General features: G+C 54.1%; 1 protein-coding gene across 3 annotated transcripts in view; it reads left to right on the top strand.

Moving 5' to 3' along the window:
• Nucleotides 1–484: 484 nt before the first annotated feature.
• LOC131666094 (insulin-like growth factor 2 mRNA-binding protein 2) overlaps nt 485–16,008 on the top strand; it is a 40,908-nt gene continuing 25,384 nt past the window's right edge. Inside the window, exons 1-2 of one of the 3 annotated variants that reach the window (XM_058938470.1) lie at nt 485–659; nt 12,650–12,713. In XM_058938470.1, coding sequence (XP_058794453.1) covers nt 485–659; nt 12,650–12,713 — 239 coding nt within the window. Of the gene's footprint in view, nt 660–6,959; nt 7,208–12,649; nt 12,714–16,008 lie in introns of those variants that run through there. The other 2 variants (XM_058938503.1, XM_058938480.1) reach the window with 2 other exon arrangements.

Genomic DNA, 16,008 nt, shown 5'->3' with positions numbered 1-16,008 from the left:
GAGCGAGTCTCCCGAAGCTGTCGGCGGACCGGCGCCGCCCGACAGCGAAACAAACCACGCGCGCGAGACAAAACAGCAGCAGGCCGACCCATGTACAGCAGCATCAGCAGCAACAGCAGCAGCAGTAGCAGCAACACCAGCGGTAGACAGTGCGCGTCCTGCGGTTTGCCATGCTCATGAGCCACGCTGCTGCCCTCAGCTCGTAGCTCTCTGCCGATTCGCGCGCGACCACAGCAGCAGCGTCCACCGACCTCGTTCAGTCCTGGTGAAAGCGCGCAAGCTCGCCAGCAAAATAACTCAACCACAGAGCAAACGCGGGACCCGCAAGAAGAGGAAGGCCAACGCGCTGTCGCCCGGCCAGAACGACCCGGCCGGCAAAATTGGTCCGTCCACGCCGAGCGCCGCCACGGCTCAGCCGCCGCCGCCAACGCAGCCGCAGCACGCGCAGAAGCTAGCGGCCAGCAGTAGTCAGCCACCGCAAGCCATGTCCAAGCTCTACGTGGGCAACTTGCCCTCCGAGTGCAACGAGGCCGCGCTGCGACAGCTCTTCCAGGAGCACAGCCTCGCCTGCTCGAGCATCCTCGTCAAGCGCGGCGGCTACGCCTTCGTCGACTGCTGTGACCAGTCGACCGCCGATCGAGCCATCGACAAGCTCAACGGTGAGTCACGTCTCCTCGCGAGACATTTCTCAACGCCACAGATACCACCCGCAACTGCCTAAATGCTTGCAAGCACGCACCGTGCCCAGCGCTCGCTTATCAATTGCTTTGCCATCCAGTCGGCAGACGGACGACCAGCCAGCACGTGCAAACAGCCTGCCGCCGCCGCCGATCTGACATCTCGCCAGCTGAGACCACACAGCATCGCGCACTGCTGCACTCCGCTTTTTCTTTCTTCAACGCTTATTGCTTATCACGCTGCTTTATTTTGCTTTCCGCTGTATCGAATGCTTTTATTTTGCTTATTCCAGTAAGTAAAGACGATTACATCTTCTCCTTAACCCGTTCTTCCTTGGTCATTTTATTTACCCAATTCGTTTTTGCTTATGCCACTTCCACAGGTCAACCACGAAGATTTATTTTAGGTTGCTATTAAGGCTTGCTTTGCTAATACGCTTTTACGCACGATAGACTTCAACAATGCTACTTACTAAAACTAAATTTACAATTCTTCATGTATTATCCATCAATCATAGAAAACGCTCAATTTCGGGCTTATATTGCATATCGAAAACAAACTGATGTATCGAGTTTCTGGTGCAATATTTCATAAATACAAAGTCTATGTCAAAATAATAACACGACGCTATTGACTATTTAGAAAAAACTTGGGTCAGAATTCTTTCAGTGCAATATACACGAAAGGTTTGTTATCGAAGAAAGAATTGACAATTGTCAAGTATATAATAGGATGCTGGAATAACCAAGTAAGCACGAGTAATATCGAGCGGACATAGGTCGTTACAGTGAGAGAGAGAGAGAGAGAGAGAGAAAGAAAGAGAGAGAGAGAGCGAGAGCGATCGCGATCGAAAAAAAGGATCGACAAGAAAGAGAGTGAGAGTGATAGAACGCGCTTGCCCTTGTAAGACTTTCCAAAGCAAATGATGCTTCCTGTCTGCTGCTGCGAGTAGGCTTTGTACGCGACGCATGTGCTTAGAGGTTAACCGAATTTGTGATAGGCTTGGTTGAGAGCCACTGCCGCGTGGCCTCGAAATTGTTTCCGTCGAAAAAGAACTCTACGAAACTCGCGCGGCGCGTAGAGCGGGCGAACCAGGCAGAAAGAGATAGAGAGAGACAGAGACAGAGAGAGAGAAAGCGAGAGAGAGAGAGAGAGAGGAACGAAGAGGGAAAGATAGGACTGCCGCGGGGCAACAGCAGCCAACGTAGGTACATTTCCATTCACGAATCCGCTCTGCTGTTATTGTTATTGCTGCCGCTGTTATTGCTGCTGCTGCTATTGCTGCTGCTGCTATTGCTGTTACTATTACTGCCGCTGTTGCGCTCTGTCTACAATACTTCACGCCTATGCGCTTGGAAACGTGCGCTGCAAACATTGCCTTAACGATAAACGCTTAACCTCGCGAAATCTAATCCGTTGCCGGTTGTCTGCGCGCTCTTTCACGTTCGCAGTACCTCATACGCAAGTCACATAACATTTCCAGTGCATGAGACAAGCAGCTCTACTTACTCATTTTCTACTAACCAAGCAAACCGCTTTTGCTTCCTCTCCTTCGTATTTTATACGTATATACATTTATTTTTCTTGTGCAAATTACTTCGATCACATCTTGTTTACTAATTTGTTACACTCGCAGATATTCAATTTGTATTTCGTTGACAGTGATTATTACGAAGTGCTCTTAGATTTTTTCCAGCACGATAAAGTTCGATTGATAAAGATGATTTAGGAGAAGAACGTTTGACCAAGAAGTGAAAGTTGAAAAATATGACAAGTATCTTGGAGGTCGAGTAGTTTGTCTTGACTGTGCTATATAAAGTTGTAAATATTTCTGGTAGTCTTGTGGCTTATGAAATACTTGCGGTTATTTGATCTATTTGTTATTGCAAAAACAAAAACAGTACTATCGGGAGCGTTAGCATTCACGAGACAAATCGTTCAATTTATTCGAGACATTGCAGTCCGGCCAACTATCATCTTCGTCGTCTTTAAACCAAAACTGGCGTTATAACACGAGTTTTTCCGAGGAGCTAACTTATGAAGCCTGTGCCGAATGTAAAGTTATCAAAAACCCATGCACACTGGCGCATATCTGATGAGATTGAAAAATAAAAGAGCAAGCATGAGAAACTTGTATCGAAGGTATAACATTTACGCTACACCTACATATAAAGTACAAGCGTGCACTAAAATCCCTGTTTCGTACGGGTAGGTATATATGCGCTGAAACAATATCGTGCGCGGCAGCTTCTAAACACGTGGTGTCTGCTGCTTTGCAGTCCCACGCGCTTTCGAGCTCACACGTTCAATATGGCGCCGCCACCGGCATCGTACAAGGTCACGCTCGCTCCCGCGCAACTTGTACCTATTTCTTTTCTCTCTCTCTCTCTCTCCTTTCTTTCTCTTACTCTCTCTCATTTTTTTCCTTCTTCCTTACATTCTTGTTCGCTGCATGCGTTGATAATACCTTGAATTATAAACCGATGCAACGATGCCGTTTAACCGCTTTATTTTCTTGGTCCATTACGAGTAACATAATTTTGTGCAAATGCCTATAAAGTTTCAGCATCATTATCCAAGAATGAGTTACTATAAAATAAATCAGCGAATGATTCAACAACTCGGAAAGAAATGGATGGGTGTAAATTGAGAATGAATACCAGTTTTCCATTGTTGTCGCGCCGATTAGCTACAAATGAACTTTCGACTAGTGCTAGTATTTTTCGCTTCAAAGGTTAATCGAGTAAAGGACGTTTGCGTGGACGTTAGTTTTGATACATGTAATTTCGGTTTATTAATCATCTGAATAAACAGCAAATGTAAAAACATTCGTTTTCAGAGCAAGTGGAAAAATGATTTGTAATTTGTTAAATTGTTTATAATTTATAATTGTTGAATACCGTAACGGTCAGCTAAATAGTATTAAGATTGTAATTGAAGTAATATCGTTGCCGGATGAAAAGCAGAAAAATAGAAAGTGAACAGAGGCAAGAACGACAAAAAGTAGGTAGAGAAAAAGGAGATAGGAAAGTGGAAAAAGTAGGAGAGACAAAGACGTATAAAATGGATGGCGCATAGAATCGACGAGGTGGCCATGTACGCATAGAAACGCGTATCGCTTCCTTCGGTCTATTCGGGGGAGCGAAACTAGTTTGGTTAGGACACGGGTATAGAGAGTGGGGCGAGTGGGAGCATATGCGCTCGCGCTCGCCTCGTTTCGAGTCGTTAGCGCGAATAGATGTCGTTTGTTGCAGCGATCGCCGAATAAGTTTGCGGTGATATCTGTAATATCGGGGCTTCGGAGTTCATTGGCATAATTGTCGCGGCAGCGCGAGCCATGTAGGTAGCAGACCCGTGCGAGGCATGTAAATGCGCTAGACAAGGTGCACACCTAGCCAGGAGAGCTGGTACTGGCGATAGCCCCTCTGCATATCAGAGGGGCAGACTGTTTGCTACAATCGCGCGCCTCCCGCAGCAGCATAGTACAGCAGTAGGTAGATATAGGTAAAGGGAGCTCAGCTCTGACCAACATTGTCAGCATATATGCGGCGCTTACTTTACCTGAGCCTCACCGCCTCGCCACCGCGCCAATCATCTACATATAAATACCAGTACAACCTTTGAATTAATATAGCCTTATATATTATACGTTTATGGGATGCCTACTTGACTTATATGGCCCTGCCTGTCTCTCTCGCTCTCGCTGATTTATGCGCCAGGAATTTTTACATGCCCCGTCTCCCGTTGTTATTTTCTCTCTGTTGCCTAGCCTAGCAAAAACTAGCTGGAAAAACTCTCTCGCAAAGCGCTCTCGCTCTCTCTATCGTGACGAATTTCACGGGCGCTCAACTTTCGCCGCTGCTTTTCTCACCGCGGCGTCTCTCTCTCTCTCTCTCTCTCTCTCCTCCTCTCTCTCTCTCTCTCTCTCTCTCTCTCTCTCTCTCCTCTCTCTCTCTCTCTCTCTCTCTCTCTCTCTCTCTCTCTCTCTCTCTCTCTCTCTCTCTCTCTCTCTCTCTCTCTCTCTCTCTCTCTCTCTCTCTCTCTCTCTCTCTCTCTCTCTCTCTCTCTCTCTCTCTCTCTCTCTCTCTCCGCTCGCGCCGCAGCCAGCATCGCTCATTAGCATACGACGCAAACTCGCAGAGGACCGCTCCACGGCAGCAGCTTTCCGCGCAACGTGTTAGCTTGTCGGCCGATTTCTGTTTTGCGCAAGATGCGTCGCATCCGTTTGCGACGTCTCTCGCGGCGTCTCGCGGCGAGCGCCAAAGAGCCCATCGCCAAGTACGTGGCGAGGCATTCGGCTGCACCAATTTCGTTGGCCGCGCTGGCGCGCGCAGCATACTCGGCATCCCTCCCAATCTCGGCTGTTTGTTTTCCGTTTTTGCCCGCGCGCGATGCTCCCACGAGCGCTGCGTTTCGGGCTGCCTTGAAGCGGCGCCGAGTGGAGAAAAACAACGCACCGGCCAGTCGCAGCGAGCGGGCAGGTGAAAGCGCGTTTTCCGCGCGCTGTTCTTTGTTCCCTCCGCCAGGTGCGCTCAACGGGACGGCGAATCGACGGCAAGTCGAATTGGCCGAGAGAGAGCTTTGTCGCCTGCGCGCCAGAGCCGCAGCCGGAGCCGCGGAGCGCCGCGCCCCAGCCGAAGGAAGCGCTATCTTTAGAGCGTCGAGCTGCGGACGCGGAGTAGCCGAGGCCTCTCTCCGCGGAGGCGCAGCGGGCTTATTACGATAGCAAGTGGCGTGCCGGCTTCCGGTCTCGCTGTCCCGAGGATCGATCCGCGGCTGCTCGGCCAGATCGCTGCTCGATAGGCGACGCGCGCGGACTCGGCGAGAACGAGGAAAGTTCGCGTGGCTCGCGTGGGAGGCTCACCGCGCTGCCTGCCTTTTTCCTCCAGTCTGTCAGGGCGCGAGCGCCTCGCGCGTTTCCCACCTTGGCGCCTCTGCTCGCCATCCTTCATCGTCGGCGACTGCCAGCTCCGAGCGGAGCTTGCGAGCCCACTTCTCCTCGTCTCGCCATTTCTTACTCTGCACTCTCGCTCGTTCGTCGTTATCGCGCGACATTCGTGCAATCTCGCTTCTAATGTTACTCTTATCGTGTTTTTCTCGGTTTGCCCCCTTTTTTCGAAAAATACTTGTTAGTCCGTAGGGGAAAAAATAGCTGTCGCGGTATGTCGTGGCTCATAATACGATACGAGCGGCCGTTGACTCCGGGGCTCCATTACAGCCTCGAGAACTTGCCCGTGTTGATCGACTTGCAAGTTGGCACTGCTGCCTTCAGTGGTCCACGTCCAAGTGCGAGACATCGTCGGCGGCTAGCGCGAGTGAGTTTGAGCAGGACTGCTTGAAAAAAACGGGCGGTCGGCTGGGCGCGCAGCTGCTGGACACGTGTGTGCGTAAACAGTGCAGCTTCTCGGAAAGTTCGGTAGCGCGAGCGCGAGCGGAAAAGAAAATCGGCGCTGCCTGTCGTCGTTCGTGATAAGCACTCTACTTTTCTGGGGCGTCATCTTGGCCTCGAATGCGAGTGGCAGGAACGCCAGCGAAAATTCGGGAAAGAAAAAGGTGGCATAATGATGCTAGTGGGGTGATGGAATAATGGGCGGCAGCAATTGACGGCTGCTGCTGCTGCTGCTGCTGCTGCTGTTGTTGTGAGCTAGGCCAGGCACACAATATAACGGCTGCGCTCTCCTCTCTCTGCGGGCGCGGCTAGGCGTAGTTCAGCGAGCTCGGCTTTCCGCCGCTGCTGCTGCTGCTGCTACTACTACTGCTACTACTACTATTACTACTACTATTACTACTACTATTACTACTACTACTACTACTATTACTACTACTACTACTACTACTCTCTCTCTCTCTCGCGCTCGCTCTCTCGCTCACTCGTTAGCTAGCAGCTAGCTAGCTAACTCTCTCCTCGCTACATTTTCTCTCCCTTGCGCGAAGAGAGCTAGGACCCCACACACGCACGTGCAGAGACACGCAGCGAGAGAAAGACGGACAGCCAACGGGGAAAACAGAGGGGGAGCCGTAAACATTCCCAGCCGTGACCGTTGGCACGGCGATTAGATAGCTCGCTCGCACTCTCTCTCTCTCTCTCTCTCTCGTCTATTTGTGAGAGCGCCTTCACGTGTGCGTGCACACAAGGCGCGCACACTCGCGAATGTCCGGGAGCAGCGACTCACCTACAGGGCCGATATGCCAATGGCTCTGTCGATCGCACGTTGGGGCACGGTGACGTAGACCGGCGCACGTGTATGGGTCGCGCCGCAAGCTGGTCCGCGACGCCAGCGATCCCACACAGCGAGTTCGATCGCCAAAGCTACGAGCGACACTTGTGGCGCCGCTCTGCCGATCGCAAGCCCACCGCGTCCGGCCCGCTCGCGATCCGCGCACAAGCGACAGCCAGTATCGCTGCGCTCTTGCAAGGCCGTTGAGCTGGATTTCAGGAGAAGACAGTGCTGGACTTCGCGACGACTGCCGTGTTGGCTGGTGGTCATGCCGCCCCTCATTCATTACGGGAATCCCGGAGCTCCCTTCGGTAAGGACTCGCTCATCTTGTTTTTCTCAACGTCGATCCGGCCGTCGAAGCGTTATGCGCTCATCGCGACAATAGTACGCCGACAGCGCTGCTGCTACGCAACCGCACGACTAACAAGTGCAGCGGCTTCGTGGAATTCAGCCTCGGGTCTCCGTTATTGTCGGCCCTGGCCGCTTGGCCCTCCCCACGGAATAGCCGCTAATTACATAAGCCCACGCGACTAGACGCGCATCAATTGCAAACAATTAGCCGGCCGTCCCGCGGCACATTGTCAGGCTGCTCTGTTTTTAGCCTGCACGCGTAACCAACACTTAGTCCAGGGCGGCATTCCGTTGCGAGGCATTTTTCAAATTGTTCGAATGCCTGCCGCGAGCTGCTGTCGCCTCTGTTTGTTTATCTCTTGCCGAAAAGGAGCCTCGACGCGCGCTCCTCGCGTGACAACAACCGCTCTCGCCAGCAGACAACAAGCCGGATCAGCGAGATCGCCAGCGTGTAGAATTTACTCGGCGAATTTCCCAAAAATTCGTTCGCACGGGCCTGCCGAATTGGCCTACATCCAAATGCACTGCCGGCCGCCGCCGTGCGCAACCAAGCCGGCCCAACGAGCCCATTGTGCGCCCCGTGCTTTCATTGTCGGAGCGTTCTCTCTCACACGCGAGCGCACACATGGGCGCGCTCAAAACTAGAGACCGAGCGAGCGAGCGAGAGAGAGAGAGATAGATAGATAGACAAAAATCAAAGGACCAAAAAAAAAGAAAAGAACGAAAGAGAGGGAGAGAGACTTAGAAAATGAAGTAGCGAGAGAGAGAGAGAGAGAGAGAGAAAGGGCGAGGATTCGAAGGTTGCAGCGAACGAGGGAGGCAAGTATGCCACAAGGCCAACCCTGCCAACTCGAAAACCGATTCTCGCTTTCTCGGTTCTGGCGGTTTGCACGCGCTCATATCGCAATATTTCTACGACAGTCCAGCCTCGTCTTTATTCCGCTTCGCGGCACGAGTAGAGCCGCACCTGTCGCGCGGAGGAGTGAAGTGCCTCGCGAAAGCAGGAAAAAACGGGCCGGTGCGCGCACTGGGCGTAAGGTGCCGGCGGAGAGAGCAAATTAATTTGCGAAGCCGTGCCGATGGGCCGAGCGCGGGCCGTGTAAGCGCTGCGGCGCGTGTGTTTTGAGCGAGTTGCGGCATCGAGGGAACGACGAATGTGCATAGGAACCAGTTTCCCGACTAAATATTCCACTGCCTATATATATACGCGCGCACATGGCGCGGCGAGGAGAGCCGCGCTTGGAAGTGGACCAACCGAGGGGGCGGAGGATCTTAGGTCCGGGAGGAGGCAGAGCGGAAGTGCAGAGATGCTCTGCCCGAGGAATGGAACGAGTCCGCGGAAAGAGGGCTGGAACGAATGCTCGGGAAGCTAGAACTGCTCGAAGCTGATGGGGCACAACGAAGGAAGGCACTTGCCGCTGAAACAATGTGCGCTGCTCGCAGTGCGAGTATTCGTGGCTCACACGTGTGCAGTTGCGCGCTCGCACAGCAGCCGCGGCGCTTCGGCTCACGCTCTTGGCACTGCATTGAAAGCCAGCCGGCGGCGCGCGGGCCCTGCTAACCTAGTGCTCGGCCGCTCTCCCTCGCTCGCTCGCTCTCCTTTTTTTTTTGCGGGACGTACTTTTTTTGCCCTCGAGTATGCCCTTCAAGGTCGCGCTCTCGCGCTCTCCCGCTCTCTCGCTCTCCCACTCTCCCACTCTCCGCTCTCCGTTCTCCTCTCTCGTTCTCCCGCCTCTCTTTGTTTGCTATTTCATCGTTCCTCATTTTCGGCTCTTTGCTAGTTAGTCGAGCAACAAACCCCCTCCGCGGCCTTGGCCGAATCATTTCCATGCGAGCTGCTCGTACTCGGAGCGTGCGTCCCATCAGACCATCAAATGCACTCGAATGATTATTAATTGGTACGAGTCTGCGTAGGCCCGCGTTTTATCGGCCGAACAGGTTATACGTTGTTCGAGTCACGTTGAGCCCCCCGAGATGGCCGAAGTGCCTCTGTCAACCGTTAAAAAGTATATTCAAATGGCGTCGTTATTTTGGAGAGGGAAGAAAATAGGCAGCCGAGCAAGCCGCCAGCACAGCAAGTGCACGTCGATACGGGAAGGACAGCGCGGCTACAAGTGGTCCGTCCGAGTGACGTTTGCCCGCGTGAACGAGGCTCATATCGCACGCCACGAAGCGCAAGATAAAAGGTAGCAGCGGCAGCTAATGGCGTTAGCAAGAAGTGGCGTTTGCAAGAAAGGAGAGGCTTAGGCTCGGAGCAGAGCAGAGGCAGAGCGGCGTTGGCCTTGTGCTCGCGGAGCAAAGCGCGTGGATCCAATAGAGAAGGAGAGATAGAGTCGAATGGGAGTGAGGCCGCTCTGTCTGAGAAAGGGCTCGCGGTCGTCTGTGTCGCGCATAGACGTGCAAGAGAAGACTAGGAGGCGCATGGAAATGACGACGATGATGTGGATGACGACGGCAAGACAGGCAGACAGGCTGAGGCTGAGACTGCCAGGCGACAATAATAATATTCCTAAGTGTCTTTTTTTTGTACACGTGAGCGCGCGATACAATGCAGTATATGCGGATAGGGTAATGAGCAGGCAGCGCCAACAGGTTTTCGGCCTCTAGCTGCTGCTCGTCGCTACTCGCTGCTGCCTGTTGGTGTATCACATACATGCGAAAGCCAATTCGCGCTAACGGAGAGTTCGGGAGCTCCCTCTCTCCCTCCTCCCCCCTCTCCCTCCCTCTCTCTCCCTCTCTCTCTGTCTGTCTGTCTGTCTCTCTCTCTCTCTCTCTCTCTCTCTCTCTCTCTCTCTCTCTCTCTCTCTCTCTCTCTCTCTCTCTCTCTCTCTCTCTGTGCGTAACGATCACGCTAGAGTGCCTCAATGAGATTCTAATTCGTCGACGAGTGCTTGTCGTCGCTCGCGCGTTCTTTCCCCCTCCCCCCCCCTCTATCTCTCTCGAAATAATAAGAGAAAGAAGCGCCGGCGAGAAATTTCGCGCTCGATTTCGTCTTCGTTAATGTACTGAGCAGGGAGAGCCGCGCGCCAGGGGTCAATCTTTTTTAGAATCCTTTGCCTCGGTCTATGCACATTCAGATGTAGCTAAATTCCTCGCGTTAACCAGCAAAAGTGCCGCGACAAGCAGTGCGCTCAAGACGCGCATCGTAATAGGATTAGCAGCTTCTTACCCCGAGCTCATAAACTCGTTTGTACATTGTTTCGCACTAATCAGTGTCTATTTTTCGAATTGGCTCCGACAACCGATGCGCATGCTTGACCGACACAATGCAACCACCGCGTAACGATTTGAGCGCCAAGAGCCTGTATATGGGAAACTCGTTCAAAAACAGAGCAAGAAAGAGGCAAGACCGAGTTAGATCTTGAAAGGCAGGCAGCGGGCTCCTTAGACGCGTTTGAAATTCGCATGAAATTCGAGACGAAAGGCCCTTTTTTGCGCTGCAGTCGTCAAACGAAGTTTACGCTCTCGATTCATATTCAAATGTGCACGAGTATCCTAATCGCAGCGCGCGTGCATTGGAAGCCACTTCATTTCACAGAGAGAGAGAGAGAGAGAGAGAGAGAGAGAGAGAGAGAGAGAGAGCGAGAGAGAGCGAGAGAGAGAGAGAGAGTAAGAGTAAGAGTAAGAGTAAGAGAGCGCAGCCCGGTTTTGGCTCAAGGCTCATTGTCCTGAGACAATCCCGGCTACTGCTTGACCCATGGCTACGTTCGTCGCGGTAGCGCCAGCGGCCACTTACTACGCTGTCCGTCTCTCGCCGGTCGGCGCTTCGCAGATTTGAACGATTTGCCCGTTAATTGTTTCCAGCGCCTGCCTCCCGCCTCCTTCTACGTCTTCTTCCTCTTGAAAACTCCTCGCTCGGTCCCAATTCTTTGTCGCGCGCTATTCATTCGCTCTCGTCTAGTATGCGACTTTCAGATTTTTATCTGGCAAGATGCTGCTCCCGAATGCCACCGGACGAATAGCTTCCCATACTCCTTGCCGATTCTCGCGCGCGCGCGCGGCCTCTTGAAAAACGACACTGTCTCAAGACACTTCAGACAAGACTAAGCTAAGCATTGCCTCTCGCTCTCCTCTTTCTGGCCCCCTTTTGCCCTTGCGAATATACGATGTATAGGCGAGCATCGAACGATGGCCGGACAGCCACGAGGCCGCATGCTCCAGTTGCTCCCGTGGCTACCGTTGGCTCGCTCGTTTTTATCTCCTATGAATTCCCGATACTCCTCCAAAGTATTAGGTTTTCTCGACGCCCCCTCTTGATCATCCTCGACCCATGCGTTTCCTCTCTCTCTCTCTCTCTCTCTCTCTCTATCCGTTTGTTTTTCTACCTTTTGTTATTGCTTGGCTTTGACGTCCAGCCCCGGAAAGTTTCGCATCGACAGATCATCGGTTACTCGACGAAGAAAGGCATCCTGCTTGAATGAGCAGAGAATGGCGGCGGCGGCGGTCGGGGCCGGGGGATGAAAGCAAGCTGCAGCGAGAAAAGCGGCGAGCGCGAGGGCGTCCGATGGCCGAGCGAGCGCGGCCAGCCAGGCTCCGCCGTAGTTGGCCACGCATCGGGGGAGGGAGCGGCCTAGGCGTTGCGTTCGCTCGCGAGGACCGGTAGAAAAACATCTGGCATAAAGAATTGGGCAAGAGAGCGGGAAAGGAAGTACGCCGGGATACATAACTAGTCGTCAAGTTGGCAAATAATGGGCCCGAGAGGGGGCGAGCGAGCGGTAAAAAAAGGAACGCAGGAAAAAAGTTAAAGACTGGTCTAGCCGACATCCAGAAGTGCGAGAGCCCGCGAGACGATGCGTTCACACATGCGAGCGACGAGATCCGCCGCTGATTCGATTAGAATAGCGAGGCCGATAGCCGAGGCTGCGGCTTTTACGCGGTCTCTCGCTAAACAGGCTCGACCAGGGCAAATTATTAATGCCCAGCAGTTGGATCGGCGCGGACCATGGCGGAAGCTAGTCCACCCGGAAGCGGATAGACCAGAAGTCGCGACTGGTTGTTGTCCGCCGGACGGTTATACCGGACCACCGGCAACGAGCTTTTCATGGGAAAAACCGCTGCTGCAACTGCCTGTCGGCCAAATCTATTAGCCTGCCGTTTGCGCTCGGGCCGCTGCTATCATGAGAACTGTTACGACCGAGCTCGAATTCGACACCTAGCCAGGCCGCGACGCCGCGAGCATGGGAAAATAATAGCTCTGCGAACACCACCTTGTACCTGCACTGTCACGCATGCTTGCCCTTGTCCAGCCCCATCTCTACTCGCACTACTCGTCGTATTGTCGACAAGCACTTTTCCGACCAAAAAAACAACAGTACTCCTTCATTTGCTAATCAATTATTACCCGGGAAGCGTAGGGCAGTTTTGTGCCGATGGTAATAACGGAAACGTTGCTTTGTTGCAGGCTACTCGTTTCTTGGATCAGCATTGGTGGTTGAACCCTCGGTCGCCAGCATGACGAAGAAACGGTAAGTGCACGACGTTTTCTTGCCGACCGAGTTTTCCGCTGCGCTCGTCTGGAGAGAACGGGGGCCCGTAGACTCGGCCGACTCGCGCGGAAGCGCCTCTCGCCGGGCACCTGCTCTCTCCGGCTCGCGCTCGACCCACCCCAGATAGTTGACCTGTTGCGCTGCCGAGTCATAACTGCAATCTGTTACTTGCTCGTTCGGCCCGCCACGCCGATTCTCTCTTTCGCCTCGTGACTTGCTGTCCACTTTGCTCGATCCCGCGCGCGCACGTGCTGGCCACGGCCTTCGCCTCTACCTCGGCATTAACCGCGCACTTATTGCACGGACGAGCGTAACTGTTTACGTCCGTTTGCTTCGTCTTTCCTCGCAGCCGTTAAACGACCGAGAATTGCCGACGCTGCGTAAGCCTGCGGTGCTGTGAAATTTGCGCGATATATTACACACGTTTATTGCAGTTTTTTTCTTTTCTATCGATGAATTTGACAGCGTACCAAGCTTGGAGTCCACGCAGTCTCCAAGTCACAGGGAAAGGTAAAAGGTGGGAGGGGAGGGGGAGCTGGGGGCAAGAAAAAATCTTTCTTTTCTTATTTTTTTTTCTCCCCCCCCCCCTCTCGTTGGTGAAACTGGTGGCGAGCGACGTTGAACAACTAGTTTGCTTAGAGACGCACACGGTAAAGTTGCGCCCCTCGAACCTCCACGCATACAATACAACTGAATCTGGCGAGCCCGTTCTGTTCCCTTTTTCTTTCCGCTCTCTCCTCATTCTATTGTCGATTGTTCTTTAACTAGCTGCATCATTTGCGCGCTCTCTCCGCAAGGCCGCCACCGCTGCTCATTACCACCTACTGCTCTGCTCGCTCACAGCCCTGAAACTGTCCATTCTTCGGTCCTTGCTCGCTTCTCTCAATAAGCCGCAAGCTTAAAATCACACGGCGCATCGAATTTCTAGTTTCAGCCTCGGTTCCTTAGGCGTCTTCGGACTCGACGATTATCGACAAGCTCGTACGCATTGCTTCGACGATGATACGTCGAGCTGCTTCGAAGCAACTTATCAGCGATCCAGTTCCAATCGTTGTACGAGGACTACTAAGCCTTAAGCTCGCTTCGTCGCATTATTTTTCTACGTTTCACGCATTAGGACGCAGCAACTTTATAATCGCATCGACACCGACGCGGCAAATTTGTCGAAGAGGCAGTTTCTCGAGCACAGTTGTTCAGAGGAATGGAGACGAGGCAGTACGAGGCTGGGACGCACATGTGGCGGACGCGAGCTCGTAAATAGACGAAAGGTCAGCGGGCGGAAAGGACGGGGGCAAGCCAAGCAACGCGACTGCACCGGCGCGGCCCGTCTCTCATTTTCACTTGGTCCGTTCTGCCTGCGATCGGAAATTGGCGGCTCGTGGCGCCGAAGGGCGTGGCCCGGATAGCTCGGTGGTGGCGGACAGTTCGACGGAGCGCTGTCGCGGTGCCGACAGAGCGACCGCAAATTCCGCGACGCGGACGTATATAAAGGCGCGCATAAACGCGCGCATAAACGCGCGCGAGCGGGGGCACGCGTATCGCAAAGAGGCGCAAAGGGTCAAAGGAGAGATTAATGGGGCTGTGCAAGCGAAAACAGAGCGGCGGCGCAGAGCGAGGACCAAACGAGTTTGGGCGAGCGAGTGTCACTCTCCCTGCTCCGCTTGATTCGATTATGCAGGCCGTTTGCCGCCGCACATCGCAGTCGAGTGTAGGTACGCGCGCACTTGCATGCGACGGGCGCGTGCCGCATGCACTTTCAATTAGCATAACAAGCGCTCGAGATTGATTGCAGCGCCGGCAACGCCAGCTCTTGACCACTGCAACCGGCACCGGGCCAGCCCTTTCTCTCCTCGCACCCTTCTCTCTCGCCGCCGGCTCCGCTACTCAGCTCGCGCGCACCGCCTGCGCCTGCGCCTGTGCCCGCGCCTGCACTTGCACTTGCACTTGCGCCGCATTCCTGCACGCTTTCCTCCCCGGCGGGCCGCCAGCAACAAGTGCCACGCGGAAGCGTCCGACGTGGCTCGGCTGGCCCGAAGGAGGCCTCGACCGACCGACCGACCGAGTGCATCCTGCCGCGCGGTGCAAAAAGTGCAGTTGCAAGCGGCACGCGCCAGACTCGCGTGCGGCGCTCCCCACTCCGCCCTCGCCTTCTCTTGCGCTCTCGCTCTCTCTCGCGCGCTGCCCCCTTCTGGCCCGCGATTGCGCCTGTGCAACTCCTCCCCCGACCAAGTGCAGCGGCTCTCGGCCTCTCGGCGCTGCACTTGTTGCACCGAGGCTCGCGCGCACTGCCTCGAGGCGGCCGATCGTCGGCCGATCGGCTGTTCCGTACGTTGAGTCATGCATTATTCAGAGAGCCCGGGCACTTGGCTAGCCGCCTCTGCGCAGCCTTCTCTTCGGTAAATAGCGCTGCGCGATTAGATTCGAGAGCGAGCCTCCCGGTGGTCGCTCAGCCGCGCATTCCCATAAGGCGCAGAGCCCCGTTTAAGCAACTTAAGCTCGGGCCGTTGGGCAAGTTAACTGGATCAGAGAGAGAGAGAGAGAGAGAGAGAGAGAGAGAGCGAGCGCCTTATCAGGCCCAAGCGATCTGCGCTGCGAAGGTCCCCGGCGAGGCCGTCGGACGCTGCTATCGAAGGACCGAGAGAGCACCTGAACGGCAAAAAACCAGGCCAGAAGAAACGAGTCGCGGCGCCTGCACGCCGTGCTCGCACAGGGGAGACGGACGCTGCGGCGGCGGCAGCGTACGAACTGCTACTGCTCGCGATTGCGATCTCGCAGCGCTGCGCCGTGTTTTCCTATGCAAAGCCAGATTATTAGACGATCCGTCCCTCTCGCGGAGCCAGTTGACGCGTAAACAGCCCACTGCAAACAGTCGGCGCTACATAATAAGCTCGCAGACGCGGCACCCCAACGTGTCGCTGATTCCGCCGCTCCTCCTCGTTGTGCAATACTCCCTGGCCATCTCCTGCTTATCGCTGCTAGCTGCACAGTCCAGCGTCAAAAAACGGCAAAAATCTGCCGGGTTTTCCAGGGCGCGCGCTCGCGCTCCGTTGCTCAAGCTCGCCGCCGTTACCGAACGCACCGTGACTCCGATACCTCTGTGTTTCGCCGTAACGACCGCTTTCTTTTCCACGACATTCACTCGGTTCCGAGCTCTATCCGCTTGCATCGAAGGCTCGCGCTGCTTAAGCAAATATTAGAGCTGGCTGCAGCGATGCATTGCGTCATCGCGACGTCGATAATAATTTGTCGCTTTTAGCGTCCACCCCGAGCCCAT

Source organism: Phymastichus coffea, unplaced genomic scaffold (genome assembly GCF_024137745.1).
Source record: "Phymastichus coffea isolate CEN01 unplaced genomic scaffold, Cenicafe_Pcof_1.1 PCOF00003, whole genome shotgun sequence".
In the NCBI taxonomy this organism is placed as follows: domain Eukaryota; kingdom Metazoa; phylum Arthropoda; class Insecta; order Hymenoptera; family Eulophidae; genus Phymastichus; species Phymastichus coffea.
This window is presented reverse-complemented; position numbering and strand designations above follow the sequence as displayed.